General features: G+C 38.7%; 1 protein-coding gene across 10 annotated transcripts in view; it reads left to right on the top strand.

Moving 5' to 3' along the window:
• IMMP2L (inner mitochondrial membrane peptidase subunit 2) overlaps nt 1–20,775 on the top strand; it is an 866,964-nt gene that overhangs the window by 162,178 nt on the left and 684,011 nt on the right. Inside the window, exon 5 of one of the 10 annotated variants that reach the window (XM_039520127.1) lies at nt 10,418–10,526. The exons of the other annotated variants lie outside the window; for them this stretch is intronic. Coding sequence (XP_039376061.1) covers nt 10,418–10,439 — 22 coding nt within the window. The 3' untranslated portion in view covers nt 10,440–10,526. Of the gene's footprint in view, nt 1–10,417; nt 10,527–20,775 lie in introns of those variants that run through there. 10 annotated transcript variants of the gene reach the window in all.

The following is a 20,775-nucleotide window of genomic DNA, read 5'->3' as shown; positions in this document are numbered from 1 at the left end:
TGAATACGAGTTTCCTTGAAGATAGGCACAATTCCTAAGTTTTAAGCCTTTTCTTTGGCAGCAGTGATGGCAACTTCAAATCCGTTGCCTCTGTAGGCCACAACGAAATCAAGGCAGCTTCTCATCAAAGTAGTAGCGATGTCCATTGACTGAGTTTGTAGTGCCTTCCTTACAATGTTTGTTTGGAACGTTTACTTGTGTCAAACCACAATTGAGACCAGAAATTTGAAGTCAGTGATCTTGTTTGCTAGGCTTTGTGCCTTGTGTTGGATTCTGTCCTTGGCTTTACTCGACTGTGCCAGTTCCATCAGGGCATCATAAACTTCAGTCACTTGGTACCTCACTGGCCTTATGCTGTCAATGCAGCTCTCCCAACAAGTGTCACTTAGCGACTTTATGGTCAGATTGTATTAGATATTGAATCTAAAGAAGATGACACTGCATCTGATACAAACCAGTTGAGGGAATGACAGCCACAGGGCATGAAGAAAGCTCTTGGATTCAGCGCAAGGATCCTTGCCTGAACACCACTGTTTCTTTTCTTCATGTTCATGCCATAGTTGTAGCCTTGGCTGCAGCAGTCCTGAAGCTTTATTTTATTCTCATTCAAAGTATTTATAAACAGTTATGTTAGGCCTTTTCCAGTAGAGACATCTATAGACCAGAAACAGATAAAGTGTTCCTTTACTTGGATACCGCCATCCTCAGCGTCAACAAATATTACTTTAAATGACATCTTTTCACTGTGACTAATGTTGGGAGTGTAGTTCATTATTACAGCATAGTACTTTGCTTTGCTGAGCTGCATCAATATGTCATCAAGCACCTTCCTTGCCATAAGGTCAATCAATTTGTTTTAAATTGTTTTGCTCCAGTAATTGTCCATGGCTTTTTTACAAACTACTCGACATAGGTGCTCACACATGACATCGTTGTATTTCCCAAGGAGCTCTATCAAACCAAGGAAATTACCATTATGTTCAGCGAACAACTTATCTGACAAGTACTGGAAAGCCAAATTATTCTTTGCAAGGAAGAGAGTAATTGAGATCAGATGGGTTTCTGCATTAATAATGCGCTGGTTTTCTGCATCTGTGCATTTATTCCGCTTGAGCTGGACTCAACCGCCATCCATTTGGAGGGGTGTAACAGACAGTATTAGGGACTGTGTTCTCCAGTCTTAGACATCACGCACCAAATATTAGGCATAAATCATGGCAAAATAAGTAACAGTGTTTCTTTTATATTGTTGCATAGACAGGGGTTCGATAGATATCTCTGGCATCTCATTAAAAGTCTTTTATTAGTTGCTACTTATACTCTTCAAGTCTTAAAACATAAGTACATTTTCACAATTACACGATAAAAGAAGCTTCAAAATATTGCAGCTGTGCATCACTTCACTTCATTATTTTATCTCACTGACTGACTGGCAATGCCCCACCCTTTGTTATACCTGCGAGGGTGTCGCTGACAACATTCTAGGAGATTCAAGGATAATGTAGTTCTAAGAAAAGTCTGGAAGTTTCCACAAGATTATTCAAAGATCCAGAACATTCTAGGAGGCTAGTGAAAAATGAATCCACATACAGAATACCTGAAGCATTTTACTTGAAACATTCTATTTTTCCTTTTGTTGCTAACAACAAAAAGAGTCCCCCAAATCTGGTGCCCCTCGAGCCTGGCACTTCTTAAGCGGTCGCCTTGACCCTAAATCCAGTTCTGGGTTCACCTTGAACCAAGTCTAGTTAAGTTTTAGTACTTCTTTATTTCTCTTTTAACCATTTCTGACTTGTACTCACTTAAAACCTATGTCCTTGTAGTTAAATAAATTTGTTTTATTTTTTAATAAAAACTAATTCAATGCTGTGAATTGTTTGGGTAACTCTATTATTGGGAGCAGGACCGTATCCATTACAGAGGAATCACTTCATATGTCACTTATTTGCAACCACTTCGGATGTGAAACAGTGCAACTGTTTATTAGTGCACAGGCTGTTACACAACAGTTTAGGAGAGATATTGAAAAAGAATACCATATCCAAAAAAAAAATTACTGGGGGAATATAGGTAAGCATAAGGTAATTTCTCAAGTTGGAATCTAGCCATGGCACCAGTGTTTATATTTTCACCCCAGTGCAACAGGACCTCGGTTTTATATCTCATTGAAAGGCTGCAGCATCAGAAGAAAAATGTCCTCTAACACCATGCCGGGGCATGGTTCAGTACTGACTCAGAATGAAGGGTGATACTTAATAAATTACCCTTACCACTTCCTGAAACATCTGGATTTTCCATGGAAGTCTTCCATTCAATATTGAGCATACCCCATATGCTTAGTTCATAAAAATTGAGCTCACATCCTGAGATACAGTAGTATGGCTGCAGGCATACAACAGGCATGACACATCATAGATCTATTAAAAAACGGTTTTCAAAGTGTTAAGCACAGGCTTGCTCTTCTGTCTGGATTTTGTTAATCAGTCACACAGTATGACTGATCCTAAATACTCTTCCAGATTCTATTAAACTGTTAGGAATAAAAGAGCAGGATTGACTGGTTTCCCTGTTCTTCAAACCTGTCACCTATTAAACACGTCCAGCATGACCTGGATAAAAAGTGAGGTCTATGAAACTTCACATTGAGTGACTAAAGTTGTACCTTAAAAATATTGAGTGCTACCAATGAGTTATTTTGAAAAGATTTATTTTGCTCAAGAAAATCATTTACAAATTCAGTGTATGATGCATATTTAATGTAGTGTCTTGGACATTAATTATATATTATGTAAAATACAACAGTTCTATCAGTAGGCAGCTTTATTAAAAATCAGTTTGTGTGAAATTTCAGATATTTGATTTGTACATGTAAGGACACATTAAAAGAGAAATGTATTGTTTAGATGCAGATACTGCAATAATGTATGACTATGTAACCCTTGATAGATCAGATATTCAGCAGATTAGGCAGATAATTAATTTTGTGGGTCTTTTTCTCTTAGATTCATTGTGCTTTTAAAATTATTTTTATTTTTAATTTTACATAAGTCATTTGACCAGCCTCTTATAGTAGCGAGATATTCCTGCGGTCTACAAAAGTGTATTTCTAAGCAAGTGCTCCGACCTCTAGGTGAAAAGTTTCAAGTTATCAGGTACTCACAAATCCATGGTTATTACCATGCAGCAATGAATTTTGGATGTCTTTGGCACTGGCTATTTTACGCTTTCTCTGGGGGAAAAAGTTTCCGTAGAAGTGTTATGAATACATAATACAGTAAGTTCACCAATCATTGATGCCCAATGAGGCATGTCTACATCAACATTTGCTGTGTGGCAAGATAGAGTGTAAACCTATAGATCCCTAGTGTGCAGCACATCAGGGCACATCAGATTTATGGTTTATTACAACAGTCTGTAATCCACTAAACATCCTCTTTTTGTCCTATGACTGCAGAGATGTAAACGGACCATGTTACCTTGAATGGTCTCTTACAATGTGTGTTAACTACTTATGCAAAACAATCTGTTCCACCTTGCATTTTGCTGAGTCTGGGAGTACCTTTCCAAGATCTGAAGAAGAGCTCTGTGTAGCTCGGAAGTTTGTCTCTTTCACCAGCAGAAGATGGTTCAATAAAAGATATTACCTCATCCACCTTGTCTCTCTAGATTTATTTTGTGAGATTTAAAAATATAATACTGTTTTTCTGTAACATTTTGTGAGTGTTGAACATGCAGTAAAAATATAAGGAGGTTTGTACTTGCTTAATCTTACTGAAGAATAAGAGTTGAGAGAAATTTCTTGCTTCAAACTAAATCTCATTAAGGCGTGGCGTTAGCCAATTCAGACAAGGGCTACAAAAGAAGTAAAGAATTTATAGGTTTTTCCTATGTATCGATATATGGGAGACAACAGGGAAAAACAATATAATATGGAAGTTTTTATTGATATACGGTATATAGAGAAGGAAATGAATTAATTTGCACACTTTGGTACTGTAACCAACATTTCTATGGTGTTTAGTTAGTTTTCATATTGCTAGAAAAATACACACTTTTATTGAACTCTAATAGACTAATTTCATAGATTCATAAGACTTTAAGGCCAGAAGGGACCATTAGATCATCTTGTCTGACCTCCTGCATATCACAGACCATTACATTTCACCGCGTTTACCCCTGTATTGAGGCCAATAACTTGTATTTCACTAAAGGATACCTTCCAGAAAGGCATCCAGTCTTGATTTGTAGACATCAAAAGATGGAGAATCTATCACTTGCCTTGGTGGCATCTTCTAATGGTTGATCACATTCCCTGTTAAGAATGTATGATTTTTTTTCTAATTTGAATTTGTATGACTTCAGCATCCTGCCATTAGTTCTCCCCTACATTAGAGTCCTATAGCACCCAGTATTTTCTCCCTGTTACGGTAATTATTTACTAATCAAAGCACCTCTCAATCCCTCTCCCTTTTTTGATAAGCTAAACAGATCGAGCTCTTTAAGTCTTTCACGATACAGTATTTTCTCCTGCCCTTGAACAATTTTCATGGCTGTTTTTTGAACCCTTTCCAATTTGTAAATGTCCTTTTTAAAGCATGGACACCAGGAATGACACCAGCAGTATTCAAGCATTGGTCTCACCAATGGCATATACGGAGGTAAAATAATAAAATCACCTAACTACTCCTATGCACTACTCCCATTTATACATACAAAGATCATATTAGCTTTTTTGCTTCACTGTCATACTGGGAACTCCTGTTGAGTTGCTTATCTATGATCCCTAAATCTTTTTCCAGGATCACTGCTTTCCAGGATACTGACCCACATTCTGTGGATATGGGCTTAATTTTTTGTTCTTATATGGTCCCAGCTTACCACATGTTTTCATGTTTACTTCTAGATTATTGATGAAAAAGATGACTAGTGTCAGGTATATTGCCAGTCTCTACAGAACCCCACTAGAAACACTACCATTTGATGACAACTGTTTACTTCTTGAGAGCTGTAAATTAGCCAGTTCTTAATCTATTTAATGTGTGTTTTATTGATACTGAACTATTCTAATTTTTTAATCAGACTGTTGTGTGGTACTATATGAGAAGCGCGAAAGTTTAAAAGCCATATAGTGCATATTCTCACACTGTAACTAACTTTCATTGCAAGGTTTTGGGAATTGCTTGTGGCTACACAGGGTTCTTTTCTGTATGTTTTAAAAGCCACAGTTGTAGAAGGCTTTTTCCCTTTTTAGCCTTTACACTGACACTTCAATTGTGTTTGGGTCATTTTAATGAAAAACAGAATGACTCATCTGAAGGTTGCAATAACAACATATTTCTACTGAAATAAAAAAGAGTGCATGAGATAATTTAATTGCACAAAAAAGAGAGTGGTGGTGTAGCATTTGATTAGTTCTTGTATAGATCATGGTTTTCCCAAATGGATAAAGTGGTAGATAATGCTGGGTAATACAGTCTACGTCACATGCCTAACTGAAATAAGAGTATATTACATCAACACTATTAACTTTATCAACCAAACTTGTCTTATCAAAAAAGGGATCAGGTTAATTTGAAATGATATATTTTCCATGAGCCCATATTGTTTGAAATTAATTATATTAGCCTCCTTTAATTGTTTATCAATCAAGTCTGGTATTCATCATTATATTATTTTGCCTGGGATTAATTACTCAGCCCTATAATTACTCTGGTCATCCTAATTACCCCTTTAAAATATTGACAATATATTAGCTTTCTTCCAGTCCTCTGAAACTTCCCCATTGTTCCAAGGCTTATTAAAAACTGCATTAATTGACCACACAGGTCCTTGTCCAGAGTCTCTTAAAACTCTAGGCTGCTGCTTTTCCATTCCTGCTGGTTTAAAAATGTCAAGCTTTAGTAGCTACTGTTTGATATACAACTGGCCATACCGTGTCAGGCCAATGGTCTGTCTAGCCTAGTATCCTGTCTTTCAACAGTGGCGAGTGGCAGATGCTTCAGACGGAATGAGCAGAACAATTATTGAGTGATCCACCCCCTGTCATACAGTCTCAGCTTTTGGCAATCAGAGGTTTGGGGACATCTGGAGGATAGAGTTGTGTCCCTGACCAGTTTGGCTAATTGATGGACCTATCCTTCATGAATTTATCTAATACTTTTTTTAACCCATTTGTACTTTTGGCCTTCACAACATCCCCTGGCAATGAATTCCACAGGGTGATTGTGTGTTGTGTGAAGAAGTACTTCCTTTTGTTTGTTTTAAACTTGCTGCCTATTAATGTCATTGGGTGACCCCTCTGGTTCTTGGGTTATGTGAAGGGTAAATAATATTTCCTTCTTCACTTTCTCCACACCATTCATGATTTTATAAACCTCTATCATATCTCCATTTAGTCATCTCTTTTTTGAGCTGAACAGTCCAAGTCCTTTTAATCCTTGTATGGAAGCAGTTCCCTACCCCGAATCACTTTGATTGCTTTTCTCTGTACCTTTTTCAAATTATAGTATGTCATTTTTGAGATGGGGTGACCAGAACGGCTTACAATATTCAAGGTGTGAGTGTACCATGAATTTATATAGTGGCATTATGATATTTTCTGTTTTATTTTCTATTCCTTTTCTAATGGTTCTGTTAGCTTTTTTGCACACTTTGCTGCACATTAAAGAGATGTTTCAAAGAACTATCCATGATGATTCCAAGATCTTTTTATTAAGTGGTAATTTTAGACTCCATCATTTTGTATGTCTAGTTGAGATTATGTTTTCCAATGTGCATTACTTTGCGTTTACCAACATTGAATTTCATCTGCTATATTTTTGCCCAGTCACCCAGTTTTCATCCCTTTGTAACCCTTCGCAGTTGGTTTTGGACTTAACTTGCACTTGTCATTTTGTATCGTCTGCAAACTTTGTCATCTTACTGTTTACCCACTTTTCCAGATTATTTATGAATATGTTGAACAGCCCAGGTTCCAATACATATCCTTGGGGGACCCTTCTATTTACCTCTTTCCATTGTGGAATCTGACCATTTATTCCTACCCACCTCTATTGACCCCCCAATCTGGAACAGTTCCTCAGATTTGTCACCTAAAAAGAATGGCTTGGGTGTTGGAATCTCCCTCACATCCTCTGCAGTGAAAACGAATGCAAAGAATTCTTTAGGTTCTCTGCAACAGTCTTGTATCCTTGGCCTGGTCTACACTGGGGCGGGGGGAGGGGGGAATGAGCTAAGTCAGTCTAAATTACGCAGCTTCAGCTACGAAAATAGCATAGCTTAAGTCGATGTACTTAGAGCTACTTACTGTGGTATCTTCACTGCGGTAAGTCGACTGCTGACACTCCTCGGTCGACTCCACCTATGCTTCTCGCTCCAGTGGAGTACCGGAGTTGATGGGAGAGCGCTCAGCGATCAATTTAATCAACCCCCCCTGGATCGATCGCTCTGGAGGTAAGTGTAGACATGCCCCTTGAGTACTTCTTCAGCACCTTGATCATCCAGAGGCTCTGTTGATTGTTTGGCATGCTTCCAGATGCTGTTAGTTTTTGTGTCTTTTTTTGCTAGTTCTTTAGATTCTGTTTTGGGCTGCCTAATTATACTTTTACACTGGACTTGCCAGAGTTGATGCTTCTTTCTATTTTCCTGAGCAGGATTTGACTTCCAATTTTGAAAGGATACCTTTTTGCATCTAACTGCTGCTTTTACTCTGCTGCTTAGCTATGGCGACTTTTTTTTGTTTGGTCCTCTTCCAGTTTTTTGGTTGTGAAGAGAATTCTGCTAATGTATCAGGAAGGAGATAAACCTTAGATAAAAATCTCTGTGAATATATTATATCTCAGTAGAAGTATATATGTCAGCCTGCTATGTTAGTCTACTGGGTCAGTAATTGTTCCAATAACTAGTGTGAATGGAATAGAATCCATATTAAGGGCATCCTCTCTATATTAGAATCCAATGTTTTAAAAATTCATATTTTCTTTTGCTTGAACAGAACAAAAGATCATCTGTAGCTACCTTTCAGGGAGAAAAAAAAGCAGAATTTTGGTGAAAATCCTTCCAGTGGCTTCCACATCTCAGCATAATAAGCCATTCGGTCTGGAACATGTTTTGCCTTTTGTTGAATGAGAAATTTTGAAAGTAGTGATTCATAATGGAAATACTGGCACATTTACAAGTACTTATTGCCATAAATATGAAGCAGCTTTGATTTGTTTTTTTTTAAGGAGAGAATACATTGACGTTGCTCATTTTCATCTATTTTCCATACCTTCTGGAATATGTGCCTCCCCTTTGAATGCCTGCCAAGCTATGAGGCTTTTATTTGGTTGTTTATTTTTAGATTTTTAAAATGCTTCTATCATAATATTAATGACAAAAAGACAAAATACAGTTTTCTTACACTTTCCATGTCAGATACATACCAGCCACCAAAATCACTAATATTTAGTGGAAAAATCTGAGTTATATGCTAGATGAGTGAACAGAGAGGACTTCTATGCATTATTGTTAATACATTGATTTTAGATGGTTGATGCTTTATTATCTATTTGCTCACTTATCTGTAAACAGGGGTTACAAGGGTTATCCAGGAGATATGGACACCAAATGGTTTAATTTAGAATATGATATGTTAATCCAGTGCTGTTTGATTTTTGCATCTGTAATCCTTTATATGCTCCTCTTAGTATTTCTTGTTTGAGTAGTAGGATTGGCTGTTAAGTGGCAGGAAATGGAACAGCAGCTTTAGTGTGGTGTGAAATGAGCAGCTTTATGGGAAAAGTAATGCTATCTTTCACAAACAGGTAAAATAAAGCATTATGATATGGGCTTGCTGAAAATGATAAGCATAAATAAAAATGTTTTCAATACATAAAATATTCATTATATTCATGATAACAGACAGTGTTTCCGAACTTAAACAGTATCAAATAACCACCTCTTTCCCTTACATAGTTCAAGTAGAGCAAACTACAGTTCAGAATTATTCAAAGATCATTGCATTATATTAGTTCCAAACTGAATTTAATTTTAAAAGATTAGCTGCAGCAAAGTGAACAAATTACCATTCAAAATAAATTGTATTAGTTAAGGGATTTTATATTATTTCAAATCAAATTAATTGTACATTGTTTTCTAACACTGTGGAGAACCTACAGTTATTTAAATGTTAATTATTAGGTTGGAATGTTTTTGTATTGCACCTATAATAATACAACTTCTGTTTATGCATTGAATACAGAATTTTTAAAAAAAGTTATGAAGTTTTAAGTTGTCATTTTAAATTTTAATATAATATTCAAAGTAATACTGTAAATAATATATTCCTATATATATACAGTTGATGTATGCAGTGTTGTTGTAGCACTGTCAGCTCTAGGATATTAGAGAGATGAGGTGGGTGAGGTAATATCTTTTACTGGACCTACATCTGTTGGTGAGAGAGACAATCTTTTGAGCTTACCCAGAGCTCTTTTCAGGTCTGGGAAATGTACTCAGAGTGTCACAGCTAAATACAAAGTTTAGCATAAGTAGTTAACACACATTTCAAGGTGAAATGGCCAGTCATAAGGAAGGAGTGGGTTACAGATTATTGTAGTAAGCCATAAATTCATTGTCTCTATTCAGTCCATGATTTTTAGTGTCTAACAAAGTTAAGAATTTAATCTCTCAGGCTCATTTTTTAAAAGTGTTGTGCAGCTTTCCTTTGGGGATGAGGACTGATAGATTAGATACAGAGTGATTGCTTTGTGAAAAGTGTTCACCCGTAGGTGACTGGGTGTTTTGTCTTTTATCATTTTCCTGTGTGAATTCATTTGAAAGTCTAGTGATTGCCTGGTTATTTAGTGCACTGGATGTTGCACTATTCCACATGTTGCAATAAGCATGTGTGAGATCCATAGATCTTGAAAGGGGTATTGCTGGAGTATTGATAACTGTAGCAGGGGAGATGTTTTTGCAGGTTTTGCATCTGTTTTCCTGGCAGGGTCTGGTACCACTTTGAGTTGGTGTGTCCTGGCCTGTGGTGAGCTTGCTTCTGACATTGAACTTGGAGAGATTGGGTGGTTGTATGCTCATTGAGCTAGTGTGAGTATAAATAGCAGCGCAGACACTTGAAACTTGTGGGCATGTACTTGGCACTGCTCAGCTGTGTCTCTGCTGCCACTATCCATGCTTCTGTGGCTACATTGCTATTTATATTTGTGCTAGCTCGATGAGAGCTAGCGCAAGGATGTGTAAAAGAGCTGGGGAATCACACCTCTAGTTCATAGTGTAGATGTATCCATAGTCCCATGGCTTCTCTCCACTCAAAGAAGCAGGCGGTTCCTCTAGGCCTCTTCTCTCTCTGTTTCTAGGCAGGAGCTTTTTCCATTATGATTTTTGTTTTTACATCCTCTCTTTGTTGCCTTTCTAACAGGGAGAGGATATTTGGAGAATAGGACTCTGCAAGAAACCAATATTTGAGAAGAACACACAGCAGTTGTAGCAGACCCAGCTAAGATCAAAGGTGATCTTGCATGCATCCCCACTGCACGATAATGTATGCCCTCATCTAGCAACGTGGCAGGCAAGCCCTAAACTGTGTGGGGCAGAAAGCAGCAGCAGGAGCTGGCTTTGTAGTACCTCCAAGCCAGCTGGCCATGGCTATTCAATGCTCCAGGCCAAGGTGAATGATGGCAGCAAGGGCTGACTCCAAAAGCAGCACTGTGGCAGTCAAGCTTAAGCTGCTTTCAGCAGCAAGGCATGGCATTTTGGAAACAACAATCCAGAGATCCTTGGGTGTTTTTGCTGTTTTGGCAGGGGTGAAACATGGTGTCCAGGAATGTCTCCAAGGGGTTTATAAGTCATACGTGCATGAAAAACCTGTGATTCAGGACCCCACCTCCAATCACCAAAAACTGACATAATAACTAGGTATTTTGCGCTAGTTGTTTGTCAGGGTTTCAAGCCAGTCCTGGAAGTGGTTGGTATCTTGAATGCCTGCCTTTCACTGGTTCTGTCTGCTGGCAGCTCTGATTCCCCCAGGCTATGAAGCAAGAAACACTGTTTTCAAAAACAAACCTAAAACCCCCACTCAACTTCCCTGTATTTGGAGAGTTAGTAAATTTGGGGGCTTATTTATCTGAAATCCTTATGTGCAACTTTCCCCCACATGAGATGATTCTTAGGGTTGCACAAGAATTTTTTGTCCCCATGAAGTTTTTCACGCGAGCCACACTATTTATTTGTGTTCCTTGTGTGCCAAGCCTTTCCACAACTAGCAGAATCAGTTGCACACATTAAATGTAGTCAGGTCATTCAAATTCTATATATGCAAAACTAATTCTTGACAAAAATCAAATGCAATTTTAGGATGATTTTGTTGACCTAAGAAAAAAGGTGAAGAGCATCCATATCCACTGATTTCAGATGGATAAATTCAGTAATTTGTCAGGCCTACATATTGTTCATAAAAGATCACCCTCCTGCTGTTGGGGCTCAATTAATCAGGCACATAACCATTCCTGTGGCAGAACAGCACAGTGCTCCATTCAAGTAATGTTGCTGTATAACTACCAAGTCTTCAGAGTATTCTCTTATCTCTCACTTCAACATAGATACATTGTCTTTGTCTGATATGACTTTTGAACAGAGAGTTTTGCCATCCCTCTTGGTTTTCCTTCATTAAAACCTTTCATATGGTGTTGGAAGGAAAATGAAGAAAATAAAAAATTAAGCAGAACTCCTCAAAGAAGAGCTGTTTTTTCCTCTTGGTTCAGTTTTCTTGATGTTTTAAGTTTCCCTCCAATTTGTGGAGATTGATTTTACTGCTGCCTACTTCACATTTATTCGATCATGGAGTGCCAGGTGCCCATAAATGAGAATGGTAAAGTTTATTTACCCCATTTATAATTTTCCTTTCTCTGAAAAGGGCACCTGTTGCTCTATGAGACGCTATCCAGAATGACTCCAAATTTTGCATTAAATTTCAGTTGGAGGGAAATTATCTCAATCCTTCTTTTTTCCTTATGGAGCATTCCTACAGAAAGATGAGGAAATCTTGGGATTCCCTCATATTCAGATGTGAGTTTCATTTCCGTTTTTTGTATACTGAATGAATAAGTAGATAAAGTATCCTGCCTGGAGAAAGCTAACCTTTTGTACTGTTTATTAATCAGAATTTATAGTTTGTCTTCTCAACCTGTGCAGATGGTTGAGGAGTTAGAGAGGCAGTCTGTTGTCTGAACAGCTGCACTTGTAGGCACAGTACAGTTAGAGAGAGAGGTTTTTAAAAAAGGAGCCTCATGCTTGGAATATGTGGAGGAATAACCCAGTTTAACTGATCCCAGAGCACCACATACCCATTTCAGAGATGGATAAATTATAGATAGTTAAGTAAATTTCTCACATAACTTGTTACCCCCAAGAACAGAGTAGCCCTGCTATTCCTTACTTCCTGGTTCCCAAGATGTTGACTTATATTAACCGCTTCCTGCACAGTGAAAGGAGGGGGTCCACCCTAGTAGAATTGCTAAGATTTACAAAGGATCTCCCTATGCTCTTCAGGAAACTCCCCAGAACAGCCTAGATTTGTTTACCCTGGGAGGACATGGATATAGCCCTCAGTTCAAAGGACTGACACCCAGGCAGTATTTCTTTATTTAGTGTAACCAACCTTTCCTAGTAAAATTAATCTAAACCTAAATTAAAACATAAACATAAATCCTTTAGCACACAGATATACAAGCTAAAGTACCCAATACTGTAATGTTATACAGTTGGAATGGCTTAAGTGATTATGTAACATAAACATACATACCACAGACACTCATCTTTATTATCCCAAGCATACACATTCATTAACCCTGTTTCTATTCTATATCCTACATTGTAGCTAGCATGCTTATGTTCCATAGTCTTCTTTCCCTCTGCTCAGTCTAAGGATCCTTTTCTCCTCTATCCCAGCAGCCCGCACTGCTGCTGCTGTCACCTTGCAGTTGCTTCTACTTCTTGCTCTTTTAGGTTTCTTCTGATCTTTTTCTGGTTCTTCTTTTTTGCCTACCCTAACTTAACTGCTCTCTGCTTATCTGTTCTCTCTTTTTTTTTTTTTTTTTGGCCTTCTCTGATTTTTTTTTTTTTTCTATCCTAGTCTAGCCCCTCCCATCCTCACCTTTTAAACCCTTTCCTTTTGTTCCATACTTATAGATAATCACACACAATCAATCTGTCAGTCAATCAAAGCGGTTATGCAACAAGTTTGAGTATTATGGGATGTTTATGATTATGGGATGGTGACCCTCACCTTGTTTTGTAATGAGCATGCCCGACTGACCCCTCACTAGAATTATCTTTACCTGACCTCAGTACATATCTGCCTACCAACACACTAGCCATAGGCCAAATTGCTTGAAACTGCCAATTCACTACATTGCAAAAAAAACTGTTAGTCTATAAGGTGCCACAGGACTCTTTGCTGCTTTTGACAATTCACTGTAATTGGATCCAACCTCTGCACCCCATTTCTTACCAGTTTAGTTAATTTGAAACAAAATAGAGTAGCTTAAAATCCTGTTTACCAGGTGTTTCTTTTGTCAATAGAAATTTTTTCTCAGTAACCAAATGACAAAGATAAATTATCTTTATTTTTAAACAGCTCACATCTCACTATCTTCTGTTTCAAATACCATACTTAACTGTATCACAGATTATTTGTGCATGCATCAGTTCCTAGTAAAAAAATGTAGTACATACAAGCAAGTCATCTATCCATCATGCATGCCTTTTAAAAAATGCAAATGCATAATAATAGGGAATTATTCTAAATTGTTATAGGCCATCTCCTGCTATAAAAGCAATTTTTTCTTGGTCTCTGGGATCTTCTTCAACCTGCATAAACCATCTTTAAGATCTAGTGTGAAAAACAAATTGTTTCAAGCTCTATCATCAAATCTGATGTTGTTTTTTTGCATAAAAAAAAAAAAAAAAAAACAATCTCTCATCAATGGCCTTCCTGATACATTTTGTTAATGGTGTATAAATCCTGTTACCCTTTTGTATTGGCAGCTGTAAGGGCTCCTTTATAATAAATTGAGACATGTTCACGCCCTTTACCAGTGTTGGCTTTCTATTGCACATGCACTGTTAGAACTCCCCAATATTTATTCTGCTTGTCATTTAAATACAAGCATCCAGTATAACCTCTGGGAACAAGCCTTCACCCCCTTCTCTCCTAAAGATATAATTTGTGCCAGGTTGTACTAAATATCCTAGTTCACAGTTTACCATAGTTCCATCGTCATACCTTTCTTTAGAATCTGTTCTCTGTCAGAAACCTTTAGCAACCTAATTGAAACACTTGCTTGTTTTAGATCTAATCTGATTATAATAGCTAAAATACTATCTGAATAATTTTCCAAAACAGGTCTGTACCAGCCTTCATCTTTCCTTTGCTGAAAAGTTACTTAGGGTATGTCTATACTACCCACTGGATTGGCGATCTCCGATCGCTCTGCTGTCAACTCTGGAACTCCACCGTGGTGAGAGGCAGAAGCAGAGTTGATGGGGGAGCGGCAGCGGTCGACTTGCCACTGTCCTCATGGCCAGGTAAATCAACCTAAAATACGCCAACTTCAGCTATGCTATTCGCGTAGCTGAAGTTGCGTATCTTAGGCCGACTCCTCTCCTACCCCGCCCCCCCAGTGTAGACCTAGCCTGAGATATATTAGTTGAATTTATTGTTTTGGTGAGTTGGGAGTGGAACAACTCACTCTTTGCAGATTAGTCACTTACAAACATTTTTACCACCTGCCTTATTTCAAGGGAAATTCTCTGGATTGAATTTGCAGAATTGCTTCTCTGGTGCAGTTATAGTCCATAACAGGATGGCACCAGGTTGAAGGGGCAAAATCTGTCATCACTTAGTTAACCCCACAATTTTAATTTAAATCTGGTGTATTAAACAGCAATGTATTTGGTTTCCAATGTAAAATGCGCAGGAATTGGAACACTATTTCAAGTGTAACAGCTATGAAACTGGACCTGCTAAAATGCTGGGGAATAGAGGTTCCAAAATTTAGCAGCCTGGTTGGTTTCAAATGGAAATTGACTGAGAACTATTGCCAAAATGGGAAAATAGGTTTAAGAATTGGGTCGCTGCGATCTGAAGGTGTATCAATCTACACTGCAGTCAGGGTTTGTGATTGCTGTATGTATAGCATGCTGCCATGGCTTCACTGGTATCGGTACATAAACTTGCTAGTTTAAAGTTAGCTCTGATATGTCTACATGTGCTGCAGACACACCTCCAACTGAATGTGAAACATGGAAAGCTAACAAATGCATTGTCTTCACTTTAAAAAAAAAAAAAGTGTGTGGTCTTAACAAAAGTTAGCAAACTTGAGATAAAATCCAAGGGAAGTTTGTAATCTTGTTGTTTCCCTTGAGTTAGCAAGTGAAGTTAATAGATTTTTCTTACATTCCAAGGCCAGAAGGGACCATTGTGATCATCTAGTCCAGTGTTTTTCAACCTGTGTCTACAGATCCCTATATGTAAGGGTTGGCGAAAGGTTATCATTACCATAAAACAGTGGTTTTCAACCGGTGATCCATGGAGCCTTGTGGGTCTGCAGACTATGCCTAAGATTTCCAACGGGGTCTGCACCTCTATTAAAAATGTTTAGGGGTCCATAAATAACAAAAGGTTGAAAACCACTGATCTAATCTGATGTCCTGTATAACACAGGCCATAGAATTTCCCCAAAATAATTTCTAGAGCATATAGTGTAGAAAAACATCCAATCTTTATTTTAAAATTGTCAGGGATAGAGAATCCACCACAACCCTAGATAATTTTTTCCAATGGTTAATTGCCCTCACTGTCAAAATGTTATGCCTTATTTCCAGTCTGAATTTGGCTAGCTTCAATCTCTGGCTATTGGATTGTGTAATAGCTTTCTCTTTTAGATTGAAGAGCCCATTATTAAATATTTGTTTCCCCCATGCAGATACTTGTAGATTGTTACCTTTTCTTTGTTAAACTGAATAGATTGAGCTCCATGAGTTTATTCTTGTGGCTCTTTTCTGAACCTTCTTCAATTTCTCCACATCCTTCTTGAGTTGTGGGTGGTAGAACTGGACACAGTATTCCCGCTGCAGTCGCACCAGTGCCAAATACAGAGGCAAAATAACATCTCTACTCTTACTGAAGATTCCCACGTTTATTGATTCCAGGATCACACTAACTGTTTTGGCCACAGTGTCACATTGGGAACTTACATTCAGCTGATTCTCCACCACAACCCCCAAATCTTTTTTAGAGTCCGTGAGTATTGCCTGCATTCTTTGTTCCTAAGATGTATGCATTTACATTTAACTATATTAAAACACATATTGTGTGCTTGCTGTCAGTTTACCAAGTGATCCAGATTGTTCTGGTAGATTCTCTGTAACTTGAAGTCTTTAAATCATGATTTGAGGACTTCAGTAACTCAGCCAGAGATTATGGGTCTATTACAGCAGTAGGTAGTTTAGGTTCTGTGACCTGCAAGTGTGCAGGAGGTCAGACTACATGATCATGATGGTCCATTCTGGCCTTAAAGTCTATGAGTGTATCAGTGACCTGTCCTCTTCATTATGTACCACTCCTCCAATTTTTGTATCACCTGCAAACTTTATAAATGATTATTTTATTTTTTCCAGGATATTGATAAAAATGTTAAATAGGGTAGGGCCAAGAACCGATCCCTATGGGACCCCACTGGAAACACACCTGCTTGATGTTGATTCACTATTTACAAGTACATTGTGAGACCTGTCAGCCAATTTTTAATTCATTTAATGTATGCTATGTTAATTTTATATCATTCTAGTTTTTTAATCAAAATTTCATTAAAGAGGCAACTACAAGCTACCTTTTTTTCAAGGATTTTATTTTGTTAGCTTAATAGAGTACTGAAGACAAATCTAGAACGCAAATACTCTTATAGTTTCATGTTCATTACTTGAACTGGATTGGAGACTATAAGTATTTTTATAAATAGATAATTTTTCACAGTACCGCTGGAACTAGTTTCCTTGTTTGCCTAAGTTTAATCCTTTCCATAACTCTCTTAAACATTTCAAACCTTTCTAAAATATTATTCATCCAATTAAAATCCCTGTCTTCATAATGACCATTACACATAGATTCGTACTTAAAAAATTCAAAGGACATTGTTTCTGCTTTCTCCAGAAGCAGTTGTTTGCCTCCTTGCTGTAATGAAATTATTTTATTTTTTTAGTAAATTCAATAGCCCAGTCACGTGCCCATAACTTCCATTCACGGTCTTCCTTTTCAAGACCCAGTCCAGTTGGGCAGTACAGGCTGTCCTGAAAATTGCATCGTAAGTCGAAACATTGTAACTCGGAACCACAATCCACTCCATTGCAGGACTAAGCATTGTAAAGTTGCAGCCAATCAAATCAGTCAACTCAGGGTGTCAATGCACAAACATTGTAAGTACCGTTTGTTGTAAAGTCCAGGACTGCCTGTATAGCCTGGGTGTGTCTGGTAGTATTTGATGATACCAGTTAAATCAAATTCCTCAAATCCTCTGCTTGTATAGCTGGTGTCACTTTATTTTTTCTTCACCTGAAGAACTTGCATTGAAATCAAGAGCTTGATATTTCACTTTCTCTTCTAGGGAGTAAATTCTGCTGTACTATTTAGAGATGGTCCATTAAGTCAGCTGCTGAAAGTCTCCATCTTGGTTCATATTTCCAATAATTCATTCATGGTGTCAGGGCCGGTGCAACCACTAAGCGAACTAGACGGTCGCCTAGGGCACCAAGTGGTTGGAGGCACCAAAAAGCAGTGCCCTGGCTCGGCAAGGAGGAGCTGCCTTCCAGAGGCTCCGGAGAGCCAGAGCATTGGCTTGCGGGGACGGTGAGCCCCAGCCATGGAGGAGCCAGCGTGACGCAAGGGGGGCAGCAGCCCTGCAAAGGCGCCGGCGCCACTAGCGGGGAGCAGCAGCACCCCCCACCCCTCCTGCCCAGGCTGCGGCCCGGTCGCTGCCCCCGTGAACCTCCCGGGTCCCCCTTCACCGCGCTCATGCTCTGCAGCTCCTGGGCACATGAGCTGGGGCGCGGGGCCCTGAACCTGTTCCGAGAGAGGCAGTGATGGCTCGCACTTCTGGTTAGCCCCTTGTCGCAGAGCCCGAGCGCAGAGAGGGTCTAACCGGGAGGTGCAAAGGGGCCGCCGCCCGCATGCTTCTGCATCACGAGCCCCCCGGAGGGCGGGGGGAGGAGGGGCTGGCTGCAGCCTGGGCAGGAAGGGTGGCGGGTGCGGCTGCTCTCTGCTAGTGGCGCCACCGCCTTTGCAGGGCTGCTGCCCCCCTGTGCACTCATAAGACTGATTTAGTTTGGCTGCCAGTGTGAGTCAGAAAAAGAGCTCAGCCTCTATATGTAGGGTTCTTCAATAACTTTATATGCCATCACATTGCATTTTTGTCCTTTTGTATTTGAAAAGCAGATTCTGTGTTCACCATTGAAAATCTTGGTTACATTCCAGAATAATGGTACAGGAATTGAGAAGAAGCCCTAGATTATAGCTTATCATGCAAGATGGGAATATTCTTCAGATTTCAGATAAAAGAAGACCAATTTCATGGTTGAGAAGTAAATATAAAGTATTTTAATGTGTTTATACAAAGTGAGTTTGTTTATACTTGGACCAACACATCTTTAAAAACGTCTTGTTTAACTAACTTTAATATTGTTAAAAATTCACAAAGAAAGAAAATGACTGAAAGTTGAGTATGGAAAAGCAACCTTTTTTTTTTTTGCCCTTTTCTGCCTTTTGAGGTACTGTTACTCAAATATTTGCACAGCATATTTTGAAAGTCAAATGAAAAACAATGAATTCATATCAACTAAGCCACCAAGTAGTTAGGTTTCCAGAGGATGGGGAAAGAGAAATAAATTTTTTATCTAAGAGATAAAGAGCCTAGATTTTCATAAAAGTTGCTGAAAGTTAGATGAGCAATTAACTGAGTGGGATTTGTCAACTGCAAAGTTGATTCTTGATAGGCTATACCAAGTGACTTTATTCATTAATTTGGATTTCATTCTAAAAGAAACATCCCACAGTCAAACGCACCACTGACAACCTGCCCAGTTGTTTGTCTATGCACCTGTTATATCATGTCTTTAGACTGTAAACACCCGGGGACTACCATTTACTATGTATCAATTTAGTTCCTAGCACAATGGGGCTCCAACTTGGTTGACACCTGTGGCAATATAAATCTTTAAATTAATATTTTTAAACACAGTGCCATAGGAATTGTAATACATAACTGCATCCAGAGTAGCAGCATTTCTCCAGCCCCTATGCTACACGCACTGAAGCATGTGAGTAACTTTAAACATAGCAGGACTACTCACATGGTTGAAGTTATGTAAGTGCTTCAGTGCTGTATTGTCTAATCATCAGTTAGTAGATGCAATGGCATTTGAAGTGCTCTTTAACAATAAACTGACAGATTAGTGTTGTCCTGCACCCTAGGACACACAGTAAATGGTTGCAAGTAGTCCTGCTTAAGGGACTCACTCTGGGTACCCTTGGTGCACAAATTCCCTCAAAAGGTGCTGGGCTGCAGACTTGGTCATGTTCCCCTTACACCTTTCTCCACATTGGTTGCAAATATGGTAGCATGTCCTCTAGGGATGGTGTACCATGCACACTCCCTATCCCTGATCTCTGGAGTTCTTGGGAGGCAATGTGCCTATTCAATTGAAAACGAGACATATGGGTATCATGTTGGCCCAAGGATATGTCTATGTAAGAGCTAGCTCTTTTAGATGTTCCTCTGAGTTGCCTTGCAAGGGAGAAGAATTTGTGTGTTGCAGGAATTCTAAGTAAAAGCTGGGAATAGAACATGGATCTTCTCACTCCCAGGCATGTGACTCACACACAAGACCTTCTTTCTTAGCAGCATGTATGATTCATATTATAAGAGAAAAAGATTTACAAACCAATAATAAAATAACCCCTCTGCCCTTGTATTATATGATTGTATTCATTACTGATCATTGAGAAATATCTTTTTAATAATCAGGAGGTAACAGGTGCAATTAGAGCTATAAAGGCTTGTTGGGATTTGCCCCTCAATGAACCGATGTGCGGGGGTGGGGGTGGGGGCAAGGTGGACGTTTTGCCTAGAGCACAAAATATCCTTGCACCAGCCCTGCAAGGTGTGATGTTAAACTTGGATAAATTGTTGTGATATTTTGGGGACTCTCCACTCCAGTAAGTCAATCTGTCACCTCCTACCCTTTAACCTTGGGGGCCTCTGTTCTGGTTTTGATCTATGACACCAGTAGGCAGACAACAAGCATAAGGTCCTACCCTGGCTGTCACCAGCCCAGTTCCTGAGTTCTTAACTATCACACATTAAGACTTTTCCCCCTTGGTTGATCACCCTCAAAAATGTGAAAGCACCCCCCCGACAAGATACCAGCTTAATTTGGCATATAAACTCCACACAGTTTGCACACCAGAGACCTGCTGTGGATGAAAATAAACAAAAAGTTTATTTAATAGAAAAAAACACAGATTCAAAAATGAAATAGGGAAAGCAAACATATACAAGACAATTTTATACAAGAAATAAAAAGATGTAACTTCAGGCTTTACACAGTCATATTAGATAAAATTCCTTTTCTAATCTTAGTTACCTATTACCTTAAAATAGTTTTTCAGCGCACTCCTTAGCTATAGGAGGAGTTTAGCATTCCTGGAAAGCCTCCCTCCTGGAG

Source organism: Mauremys reevesii, linkage group 1 (assembly GCF_016161935.1).
Source record: "Mauremys reevesii isolate NIE-2019 linkage group 1, ASM1616193v1, whole genome shotgun sequence".
Lineage (NCBI taxonomy): Eukaryota > Metazoa > Chordata > Testudines > Geoemydidae > Mauremys > Mauremys reevesii.
The sequence above is the reverse complement of the archived record's forward strand: the minus strand, read 5'-3'. Positions and strand labels throughout refer to the sequence as shown.